A 13,526-nucleotide genomic window follows, 5' to 3' on the forward strand; every position below is an offset into this window, starting at 1 on the left:
AATCATTTGAGATCAGTTTGGATCATTTTGTAAGGCATTATAAGCCATTTGTTCAATGTAGACCTATGAGGTCCCAAGAAAGTCAAAGTTGGTCAAAGTTTATAAAAGTACTCAATAAGGGTTGGAATGATGTCTAAATGTCATATTTGACATGTCTAAGAAGTATTAGGAAGAGTTTGAGTCATTTGGACAAAAAATGTCAAAAATGTAAAAATCGTCAAAATGTTACAAAAAGTTGCTTGACAACTTTGCAACTTTGCAAAAAGTTGTCAAAATAAAAAATGGGTGGTTAGAATCAGTTGGATTCGGTTTGGGGTTGGCTTTGGATTTATAGATTATATATGTGAGTGTGGAGGTTGAATCCAAGGTTGGTTGGTGTGTTTTGGAAAAATGAAGATCAATAAAATGTTATTTTGTAATGCTATATTCTGACATTTTTGCTGATCTGAAGTTATTTATTCATTGTTATGGATTGATCCTATTATGAAACCTGTTGGAGGTTGAAATATGATGATTTTTATTTCATTTAAAGTTGATTTGAGGTCCTTCCATTTTCTGTGGTGAAAGATCAAATTATTTCTTTGAAAACTGTCAAAACCTACCTAGGGTTAACCCGTTTTGGTAAAACAATCATATCTTTTGTTTTAACCGTTGGATCTTTCTGAAAATTGGGGAAAAGTTATGTATCGAACCCATCTACAATCTGACCACAGAGATTGGCTTCATGAGCAATATTGAAAAAGTTATTCACGACTGTTCATCACAGTTTATAACCAAAAATCAGACAAGGTAATGGTTTGGACAGTCATAGTTTGCTTAATCCATTAAGATATGAATTCATGCTGTTAACAAGTCTTTGTATTGACCTTAGAAGATGTTTAGAACCCTCTCATAACATTGGCAGGTGCAAGGAAGGGATTTTAATCATCTTACTATGGTTTGGTAGTGAAGTCATATGACTGTCATAAATTGGACAATGTCTCAGACGTAGTAACCAGCAGTCTACAAGATTTTGCAAAGAACCTAAATTGGGTGTATTTTTTTTGTTAGTCTGAGATAGGATGGAGGATAGTGTGTTAGACTCCTATACTATCATAGAAGTCATTTTGGGAAGGCCTACTAAAGAGTTTTACCACTTAGAGCCGACTGTCCTAAAAGAGGGATTGGCTGTCATAATCTTAGTTTCAGTCCTAAACTTAGTCATATGGTTAATCATGGTTGTTCATGTGAGGAGTTAAAGAGTATGAGTTGGTGTTTGGTGTCTATTGAAGATTTTGTCTTGTAAGGGTGTTTTGAAGATTGAGAAGAGTCTAGTGAAGAGTGTTAAGCCATTGTTGTGAAATATGCCTGATTGGCATTGATATGTTTCCCAAGTTTGTGTGCATCCTATAAGCCTCTGCATCAAAGAGACCTCATAAGTTTGCAGGATATGTTGCTTTAATGAATCACTTTATTGAATCTGAGCCTTCAAGTTTTGAAGTGGCTTCAAAACAGCAAGTATGGAGAGATGCAATGTTGGAAGAATATCAATCCATCATCAATAGTGACGTTACCTCAAGATAAATCTGTTGTTTCTTCTAAGTGGCTGTTCAAAATTAAACATGCAGCTGATGGAAGTATTGAAAAATATAAAGCTAGATTTGTAGGTAGAGGGTTTTCTCAAAAGGAAGGTATAGATTATGAGAATACCTTTTCTCCTGTAGCTCGATACACTTCAATCAGAACTATTATTGCTATTGCAGCTGTTAAAGGGTGGAAATAGCATCAGATGGATGTAAAGACAGCATTCTTGAATGGTGTAATTGAAGAAGAAGTTTTTATCGAGCAGCCAGATGATTTTGTGATTCATGAGAAAGAATCACATGTATGTAGATTGAAGAAGGCCTTATATGGCCTTAAGCAAGCTCTGCGTGCGTGGTATGAAAGAATTGATCATTATTTGTTGAGCTAGAGTTTTCTCAAAAATGATGCAGATCCAAATATTTACTTCAAGGTAATTGATGATAAAGCCTTAATTCTAGTTCTTTATGTTGATGATTTATTTCTTACTGGAGAGGATGATCACATTGCTAGATGTAAGAAAGAGTTAGCTTCTTAATTCGAGATGAAAGATCTTGGTTTGATGCATTATTTCCTTGGTTTAGAAGTGTGGCAAAGATCAAATGAAGTCATATTGAGTCAAGGGAAATATGCCAATGACATTTTGAAAAGAATTGGTATGATAGATTGCAAGTCTATGGAAACTCCCATGGAAGCAAATCTGAAGAAGTTACATGAGGTTGCAACTAGTTCAGATTTAGTTGATCCTACTATGTATAGGCAATTGATTGGATCATTGATGTATTTAGTCAATACAAGGCCTGACATATGTTATGCGGTTAACACTCTCGGTAAGTTTATGTGTGAGCCTAGACAGATTCATTTTGTTGCAGCTAAACATATATTGAGATATGTGTGTGGTACAATGGGATATGGTCTGAAATATACTTCTTGTGAAGGTCTGAAATTGCAAGGTTTTTCTTATTCAAATTGGGCAGGATGTGTACCTGACAGGAAGAGCACTTCTGATTGTTGTTTCAGCTTAGGTTTTGCTATGATTTCTTGGTGCAGCAGGAAGCAATCATGTGTGGCCCAAAGTACAACAGAAGTTGAATATGTTGCAGCTGTTGTAGCTGCTCAAGAAGCAGTGTGGCTTCAAAAATTTTTTGCAGGACTGTCTGGGCAGCCTTTGGAACCAACTATAATAGTCGGTGACAACCAAAGTTGTATAAAGATTTCAGTTAATCCTGTTTTCCATGATAGATTCAAGCATGTGGAGATCAAGTTTTATTATTTAAGGGATATGGTTTAAGGAAAGTTGTTGAACTCAAGTACATTTGTACAGATGAGCGGATACCTGACATTCTCACCAAGCCACTTCCTAGAGTGAAGTTTTCTTATTTTCGAGATAAGCTTGGTATTGTGCAAAATGATGCTCTTGCTAAGAGAGAGTCTCAACTTTAGTGATTTTCATTTATTGTTGTAATGCATTTTTCTCTGTGATGGAGAAATTTGAGGTGAAAGCCCTTGTAATGCATTTTTCTCTGTGACAGAGAAATTTGAGGTGAAAGCCCTTGGTGCTCTTTCCACTTATGGGGGTAGCCATAGTGGATGTCATGTTGAGAGACTCCATGACAACATCACGTTGAGAGACTTTGTGATGAGAGCTTGTGTTATTTCACTCATGGGAGTAGCCATGGTGAACATCATGTTGAGTGAATCCATGATGCCTATCACATTGAGAGAATCCGTGATTAAGTTTTGTTGTTTATGGGTGTAGCCAGTGTGTTTGTCATGTTGAGAGACTCCATGACTTGAATATCAGTATATTGTATCTTCTTTGTTAGGAGGGAGTGTTAATGTTTGTAACTTCAGAAGATATAATTTCTGCAATGGTTGTAATTCTTCTTATTGTTGCTCTCTTCACCTTGTTGCATCTCTTCTCTGTTCGTAATCTTGTGACCTTGCTCGAAATGGTTCTGCCTCTTCTCTTATCGTATTTTGCACTTATGAATACCGTGTATCTTCTGCGATCCATTTTCTATTTCTTGCGGGTAGATATTATTTCACGACTTCATTCATATTGCCCTCTGTCGGTGTGTGAGACTCTTGCGTGTCATGGAACAGGTGTCATTTGTCGGTGGAGAGGAGTTTCGAGTTATTTTGTAACTAATGCTGAGTTGTGGTGTTTTTGTTTTACCGCTTTCATCCTTCCCATGCACATCTTCTTCCGTAATGGTTGCGGTGTATCGAGCTGGAGTAGTGTATAGCGTTTTTCTTAAAGAAAGACATTTTATTTATATTTTTGATCCTCAGTCTAGAAGAGGTTCGAAGAATACGATCTCTGCAGCTTCAGCGAATTGTTCCAACTTTTATATAATCTATGTGTATATGATTGATGAGTGATTGCTATATGTTGAAAAGGATATTTGTAATATGAATGGTAGTAGCCATTCTTTAGAAGTTTTATTTTATTATTCTGTGATTGTTAAAGTGGCAACAATTGGTGCTAGTGTGAAAGCATTGTATCAAATTGGTGTTGATAATAAAGTTCGATTTTGTGTGGCTGGGTTTTCACCCTCAGGTGGAGGGTTTTCCCAGGATAAACTTTTGTGTTTTGTGTTCTTGTGTAAATTCTTGTTTCAGATTCTTAGTTTTAACTTTCTGGTTATAAATTTTAACACTGATTCCCCAGATTATCCCCTCAAATGAGGTTCTCTTCTCCCTTTTATATCTCATGTTTGAGGGAGTCACAACTTTTCATTTCAGGTCTTTGAACATTCATTAACTTAATTAAAATTTAATTATATTTAATTGTATTCTTTTGTATTTTAATTTTAATTTTATTATTATGATTTATTATTAAATTTTATTTCAAAGTGGGGACATTACAATTTGTCGGCTTAGTTATATGCAGTTCAAGAATAATAAGAAACAACGGTAGCCGGCAGTATTAATATTGTGAGAGCCAAATACAAAGTCACAAACACTTATTGGAACTGATTTCTCTTCTGCAAACATAAGGACCTTTTCACTAATCTGATGAAAATAATAATTGAGGGGAGCTCGATGTGAGTTGAAGCTTCATCTATGTTGGCAACAGAATTGGAGGAGCCATTTGTATATCATTTCGATTCATCATCACCAGAGCGGCTACAATAGTCAAGCACATTTTTGTGGAGATTGGATAGTGGCAATTCGCACTTGGACGGGCATTAGAAATTGTAAGTTTGCGCCTTCTAATGCAAACTAATGTGTTCCTAATCACAACTCATCATTGTGGCCACTATATGAACAGAGTGACGAGTCTGAAGTATTTTGGAGATTCACAGAATTCAATTCAGGGGCATACACAGAACACTTCCAAATTCAAGGAGCTAAAAACGGGTATTTTAGAACACAAGCTTTCTTGCCTTCAATTTTGTCAATCGCACAACTCTAATTATTTGTTTCCCATATTCACAAATGTGTATTTGTTGTATCCAAGCCTTTTTAGCAAGGAGGGTGGGCCTATTCTATGGGGGCTATTATTTTGGTGGGCATTTTCAACAAAACTACGTAATATCACCCCCTATTCAAAGTTGTAGGCCCCAAAGTGGGGGGGGTTAGGTAGGAGCTTATCATCGGCATCACCCACTTCTTTTCATTTACCATTTTTGCAACTAAGATATATAGGGCATGACTGGCTAGTGATGCGTCTAATAAAAAATTGTAATCCAAATGATTTCATGAATGGAAGGATTGATTATATTATGAACCAGTTGTTTTTGAATTATCTGTATGTACTCAGTTGTTATATTTGGAAAATTAATTTGGAAATCGAGCATTGGGAGTATTTTTGCAAGCTTGGTATCTTACAGTGGTATTGGAATGAGGGACTATGTTTGTGGCGATGGTTATTGCTGGTGTTATCCTTGAATCGTTGTTTGTTGGTTCTGTATAATTATAACGAGAATTTATATTGTCTAATCTGTGTTGCTCAGTGTGAATCCAAACTAAGGAAAATATGTTCTGAACAATTAAGTGGAGACTACCCAAATGTTATCACACCATATCAGACAGAAAAGAGTATTGCTGCTAATATACCTACATGAGTTGCTATCTTGATTTGACTGGGGCGTGATTAAAATGTTGCGCATAGAATGATCATAAATCCAGCTTAACATCCTTGCTTGGACGTCGATAGAATTGGAGATATTACTAGTTTTACTTGGTTCACTTTTTGGTATTTTGTCTATTGAATTTTAAATGCTCGTTTAACCACAGGCAATGATTTGCCCTCCCAACCATAAACAATTCCCAATTGTCTCCCCCGAGCATCCTGGTATGTCAATTTGCAATTGTATTCCGTTGTTATTATACTTTATTGAATGAGATCACATATCTCATTATATATGCGAGAGGTGACTTTTCACCAAGGGTCGCCACACTTCACATGTGACCCTATTAATTTAATTATTATATTATTACATAATAATATAGTTATATCATCTCATAAGAATAATATAATTATCACGTAATAATATAATATTATTATCTTACAATAATAATATAATAATTATATTATCAATCACAATAATTGTATCATCAATATAATTATTATAATATCAATAATTATATTATAACAATATTATAGTAATATAATTATATTACCATACTAATTAGAATATAATTATATTATCTCAACCTTTATGTTATCTATGTCGGCCTAAAGGAATCCAACCATAGCTGTAATAACATTAACACTCCCTCTTAGCTAGGGAGGAATCCTTCTCGAATTTATATTTAATGAAGCACTTCTTCATTTGGTCAACCTAAACAAGGATTCAAATTTAGCTATAAACATCAACACTCCCTCTTAGCTAGGGAGGAATCCTTCTTGATATCTGAGTCACATAGTGACATCTACCATGGCTACTCCCATAGGGTGGATCCATCATGGCTACACCCATGAGTGGAAATACAAATGAACACAACCACCATGGCTACTCCCATGAATGGTGAAAGAATAGATATCACCTCACTGTGATATCAACCATTATTGTAATGATTGACCACAATGGCTACGTTCATATGTGGAAAGGAAAGGTATCACCTCTTTGTGATATCAACCATCATGGCTTATCCATATGTATCACCTCACGTGATATCCACCATTATGACTTATATATAAACATCTCCTCATGTAATATCCACCGTTATGGCTTATCCATAGATATCACCTCACGTGGTATCCACCATGATGGCTTATCCATAGATATCACCTTACGAGATATCAACCATTATTGTGAGATCGTCACCTCACAATGATGGTAAGAAGCACAAGTGTTCATCATTGTGAGATCGTCACCTCACAATGATATTCACCATGGCTCATCCAGAGGGTAAACACACAAGTACAAGAAAATCACCACAGACTCTCTCACGTGGTGTTGTCATGGCATCACACACATGGCATCCACCATGAACCATATCAGAGGGTGGAGATAAGGGCTTACACCTCAAGTCTCTCTCAAGGAAAAATGCATTAACAAGAGTTTACACTTTAAACTTCTCTCTCAAAGAGAAGAATGCATTAGTATAAAATATAAATATATATCAATAATGTTGAGACTCAATCTCAGCTAGGGCTTCATTTTCCAACATACCAAGCTTATCTCGAAAGTACACAAACTTTATCCTGGAGAGAGGCTTGGTGAGAATATATGTCGTCTACTCATCAGTGCTAATGTGTCTCAGTTGAATAGCATTCCTTTGCACCATATCTCTAATATAGTGATATTGGATTTCCACATGCTTTGTCCTATTATGAAATACAAGGTTGGAGTTTGCATCACACTTGGTGAGTCCCAAGCTCATCAAGTATCCATCTATTCAGGAATATCACGACCTACGAGTCAGCATAAAGGCCTCCATCCTACATTCATGGGACTCCATCCCATGAATCATAATCCTCTGACTGATCAGTAAAGAAACTATATCGGCATGGTCCACTCCCTCTGAACCAATATGACCAAGATCCTCAGATGTCAACCAAAGCACATCCTCTTAGCTGCTCCCTCTGAAGCTGAAATGTCAGGCTCCCTCTGAATGTTAATTCTTCCTTTTCGAAGAAACATCTCCAACCACCAACTCAATCTCATGATAGCAGTTATCAAGTTCTTCCTTCCTTGAATGATTATGTATCCAGGAAGGCAATCACTGCATAATAACCTCAACATATTCTGTCGCATTTTTATTTTTTTGGGCAGACACTGCATAATAACCTCAACATCCTGGTCAAAGACAACAGCAAGAATCTGATCGGCCTCATCCAACACAATAAATTGAACATCCGACAAAATTATAGAACCTTGATTCATTAGATCAATTATGCGAGCAGGAGTTCCAACAACCACATCCAAGCCCCTTCTGATAATGTGAATTTGGCTACATATCAGTACCCCACCATAGCAACAAGGCGTATCAAGACACGGTGTATATCATAGAAGAATCTGGAGAGACACAATAAAGTCTTCTCATACTAATTCACCAGATCGAACAAAGCATTGATCTTTAATCCCAGGTGCAAGTTTGCAGCCCATTTGAAAATGCTAGTAGAAACCTTACCTCGCACTTGATAGCCACATGGCTGGGCATTTATATCATAATCTTTATTGAAATGGAAAGGAAATATTTTACATACGGTTCCAATGCATTCTCTGTCCGACTTTGAATAGGCACGATATCCGTTTGGTGCTTGTATTCTGGGCGCAAGCATCAATATCTCTCGAGGCTGTCTACTTCAGCGTTTCCTGATATTATTTCGGCTTCATCTGTTGAAAGATAGCCCTTAATGAATGCCCTTTCCTGTGACCGCTTCGAATCTTTATTTCTTCAGGCCCGATACTTCAATATCCCCTGTTATGTGAATATGCTGAACTTGAATGGTTTTTCTGCCTGCAGCGCCTGTATATGGTTCATGCTCCCATTGCCTCTATTTGCATCGAACTCGGGCTTTGCCCTGTCGTAAGACAAAGGCAAAGAAAGGAAGTCACTATCCCACCTGCAACAATGGACTCCCTTGATTTGACTTGGAGTTTATTCCACACAAACTATGCACCAAAACTATTCACCAAGCTTACGACAATAATTCCAGGGTTTCTTAACAGTAACTCTTTTGATAATCAATCTGAAACCTGTGCCAAGAATGATATCCTGCAGAATGAAAGGAAGAACCGATGCCTGTAGAATGCCTTCCCACGATAATTAGCAGAGTCAGACCATACAATTATTTCTTCCGAAGGGAATGTTTCAACCTTTAAAAATAACATTCAAAATACTTCGCAAACCCGGAAGGTTGGAGCCTTCGATATAAATAATATGCCCTCATGGGAATTTGTTCAAACTATTCGCTAATAGATTATTATTCCCACGACTTTCTATTTATCAGGCTTTTAATTTATTTCCTTGCTTCAAATCGATTCCTCCTCAATGTGCAACATCACTCCTCCCAAATAAATATGAATCATTATTAAATAGACGGCGGATATAAGTTTCTATAATATCGACAAATATTACTCAGACCTTAATAAACGTGGATGTCAATATTAATACTCCATGGAGCAAATATCATATTCTGAATATAATAACCTTATTATCTGATAGCAAATGCTAGTATACACTATAATACATGACTCGGTGGCACTCCCTATGTTACTGGATCGATCATCTTTCTTTTTTTGGATCCTCCTGTATATTGTCTTTTCTGTCTCCAACTCTATGAGGTTCTCGAAGGAAGAAATGCTGAAATATAATTGCTCCTTTGATGCATCGCACATATCCTCCTATTCGATCCGCTGACAGTATAATCGCTAGCGGTAATATAATAATGCCTCGCTTGTCTATGGAGTACGATATACAGACGACCTTATCTGATATATGTGTATGTACTCATATCCATTGAATACCGTGTTTTTCAGCTCATTTTGTTCGATAGAAAATTCAGAAGGGAGAGAACATGATGTTTGGAAGGAAATCATTTCTATTGTCTTTTATCCCTTGCTCGCGAATCTGTCTCGGCTTTTGCAAAGAATCACATCCGGTGGTTTCAATAGTGATCACTACAACTCATATGAAGACCAGGAATATATATGTTACGAAAGTATTTCGCCCGACAATATTCTTCATGTTGAATTGACTCCAAACCAATTTCCATCCCTTTCCACCAGCCATGAAATATTTCTAAAACCTCAGAGGTCTAGTAGAGAACCAGCTCTGATACCATGTTGAATTTTAAATGCTCGTTTAACCACAAGCAATGATTTTCCCTCCCAACCATAGACAATTCCCAATTGTCTCCCCCGAGCATCTTGGTATGTCAATCTACAATCGTATTCCATTGTTATTATACCTTATTGAATGAGATCACATATCTCATTATATATGCAAGAGGTGACTTTTCACCAGGGGTCACCACACTCCACATGTGACCCTATTATTTTAATAATTATATTATTACATAATAATATAGTTATATCATCTCACAATAATAATATAATTATCACATAATAATTTAATATTATTATCTTACAATAATAATATAATTATTATATTATTAATATAATTATTATATTATCAATCACAATAATTGTATCATCAATATAATTATTATAATATCAATAATTGTATTATCACTATATTATAATAATATAATTATATTATCACACTAATTATAATATAATTATATTATCTCAACCTTTATATTATCTATGTCGGCCTGAAGGAATCCGACCATTAGCTATAATAACATTAACATTGTCTTCTATGAATGCTACTTGTATAAACCTGGATGATCAATTTAAATCTGCTATCTCCAGTTGCTGGTATACCAAGAGAAAGGTGCAAAAAATTGGTCTAGTTCTGTCAGAGTTGAGAGTTCTAATTTTCAGATTGAAGTATGGTTTCGATGTTAGCAGAAGCTTTAAGAGATGCTGGTATCAAACTCTATACACGAACTAAATCAGGAGATGTTTTCATTATCCTGAAACGATTGGAAGGATATTTAGGCTTAGTGGGACAGTCACCTCCAAATCTATTGGAAAAAGCTCTTGTTCCAACAGTGACAGTCACCTCCAAATCTGTTGGAAAAAGCTCTTGTTCCAACAGTGGCTTTTGTCTTGTCGTCCACCAAAGCTCTACACAAGCAAGACATTGAAAACTCTAAATGGTAGAAGATATCCATATTACACTGCTAGAGATCCCAGGTTCGAACAGCATAGAGCCTCTGCTGGGAACCATACTCAATCGCTTGTAAGTTGAATTTGCCCTCTCCATCAAAAGGCAATAATAGGTAAGCTCCGCTTGATTTAATCTATTCATAGTGTTCCTTTAGGGTGTATCAAGGGGCTTCCTTAGGAGGTAATCCTGAAACAATTTGATGATCTCTCTTTGCTATGTCTAAGGTCGATAGTAGGAAGGCCGTGGGAACGAAAGACATAAACTCATTTACATGGTCTTTTATTTCCATATTAACAATTATCACTAGACAGGTAACATGTGATTGGTAAGCAGATAAATCTTCCAAAAATCTTGAAACATTTAACTTGAAACATTTTGTAACACACTAAGAGATCTTGCCAGAACAATGATTTTAAGGTTACTTCGTCATATTTATGAGATTTTGGAAGGGTGACAAACATATATCCTTCTTGAAGAGGGTTGATAGTCTACCTCACTTAGGAAGATTTAAGGACAATGGTTGCCTTTCAGTAATCTGTTCCTCCCATACACAGAAACATGATGAAAACAGGATATCAGGTATTACTTGCAGCTACCAAGTGTTCTACAGATTTTATTTAAAAGTTGTCATGGGCTATTGCTGAGCACTTACGACTGAAGAACCTGATATGAGATGGATGAGAAACAAAAAAAGCATTAACAGCATTGCTAAATTTATGAGCCTCAACAGTTAATAGCACCATTAAACATTCAAATGTAATGTGACTTGTATCTTCTACTGTTTCAAATACTTACATATTTGTTATTTAATATAAGAATATTTTTCTACATTTTTTTATTTTGTTAGGAAGCCAGTTGAGATATGTCCCTTGAGATCTGCACTGTGTGAGAGAGAGATCCTTCTAACTCAGATGATAGATATGAGGGTTATATATTACCCCTAATTTGCCAGCGAAATGTACTTAAGGCCACTCCCTCACGGTGATGTCATTTGGGTACTGAAACTGGTAGACTGAATCAAAACTGTTGAGATGTAATATATGCTTCTTATAGACTGGGGAAAACAGGTAGTTGAATCGAATCGGCATGCAGTGCTATTTTTTTCATTCAACGAAATTTTAATAAATACTCAACTTAAAAGAGAACATCCAGCTAAGAGCTTAACTGACTTTCCTTCTACTTATCGTAATGGCAATCGGGCTATATTTAGATAAAATCAAAGGATACAAGGTTCAATCATACAAAGCTAGTAAATCGGACATATCGCATGCAATGAAATTATGTGCTTCCCTCGAAATTCAAATTCAAAAGATAACATGCAATCATACAGGAAGGAAGAAATTATATAAAGAAGCATATAATCTTTCTTGGCATGCAAATTGCCTCAACTGTGATTTGAAAAACAAGGATTTAAAATCCGTTAGGATCACGTAAAGTGCACAATTGAAGTAAATTAAATTGTTCAGGAGCACCTTTTGGGCATTAGTAAATATCATTTCCTCCGCTTCCTCGCAGGCACTCACGATTTCCATTCTGCTCTAATAATGGCAGTCTGGATTGATTAACATGAGCTTTCCCTTGATAACATTTTAATTTCTGGTTTATCGCTTTTCACTTTCACTGTAACCATGATCCAAAAAGCTCGCACTAAGGAAAACGTTATACGAATGGCCTGCTCTATTTGTGACGCGCCATCTATTCCACCAAATCCCGTGCTTATAAAAATTTGAAAAGTATTGTCCACCCGTATAATGGAAAATAAACTTTACCCAAGTCTGATTGAATAAACGCAACTATCACGGCATAGATCAATTCAGATTAATTAATTCAGTCTGGGGAGTATATAATGCAGATTTCTTTTTAAATTAAAATAATATGTCAATTTTGTGAGGGGTCATTTTTTACTACAAGCATGGATCTTATTTGTGGCGCTTGATCTGATATGCATGTCAAAGATACAACTAATTGTTTTAGACATTGTTTAATGAATATTTTTTCACACCTCAGTATAATGTATAAAGGTATTGTTCTTTTAGGAACATAGTTTTTTCGTGGGATCCCATCAAATATGGTATAGTATAGCATGATGTTTTTTATAATCAATACTCTATCAAAAGTATAATTAGTTGAGTAGTAGTATCAAAACAAAAGCGTTAAAAAATTTTGTATTATATATATATAAAAAGACAATTATATATAAAGAGGCAATATACACACTAATTTCTATAAAGATATTGTAGTTTGAGTATTTTGTAAATGTTGAATACTGTCAAACTTCTTTGTTTTAGACATGACATGGGCATGTAATCATGTGAATCAAGGATGCCATGAAAGTACGATATAGGAAAGACATAGACTAGATGGCTAGAAGGAGTATTAGGATTAAAAGATAAATAATGAGAAGACATTTCTAAATCCATAGTGTTCTAGAGTGAATTAGGGATATAAAAGTATGCAGCAAATCTGTGAAGGAAGTATAATGCCAACAAGATGAGTTAAACCATTGTGGATATTAACCACATAGGAACAACCTAAACTCAATAATCATCAATATGTCATCATCTCAATATTTATAGTTTATAATTAAAAATGACCTCAAATGTGAAGATGCATTGATAGTTCCATCAGAGTTGTCATATCATAGCTCTTTAGTGACACTTATAATATCCACATTGAATAAAAGGTAAGGCAATGAGGAATAAATGAGGTCTATATGAGAAGCCAATGAATTCTCATCAATATATAAACTATCATTATTTAAAATAGGC

General features: G+C 35.6%; 1 protein-coding gene across 3 annotated transcripts in view; it reads right to left on the minus strand.

The window, feature by feature from the left end:
• Positions 1-12,542, minus strand: part of LOC131030759 (uncharacterized) — a 167,615-nt gene extending 155,073 nt beyond the window's left edge. For 2 of the 3 annotated variants that reach the window (XM_057961669.2, XM_057961671.2), the window contains exon 1: positions 12,231-12,542. In XM_057961669.2, coding sequence (XP_057817652.1) covers positions 12,231-12,290 — 60 coding nt within the window. In that variant the 5' untranslated portion in view covers positions 12,291-12,542. The remainder of the gene's footprint in view (positions 1-12,230) is intronic. The other variant, XM_057961672.2, reaches the window with a different exon arrangement.
• Between the last annotated feature and the right edge of the window lie 984 nt (positions 12,543-13,526).

Source organism: Cryptomeria japonica, chromosome 5 (genome assembly GCF_030272615.1).
Source record: "Cryptomeria japonica chromosome 5, Sugi_1.0, whole genome shotgun sequence".
Lineage (NCBI taxonomy): Eukaryota > Viridiplantae > Streptophyta > Pinopsida > Cupressales > Cupressaceae > Cryptomeria > Cryptomeria japonica.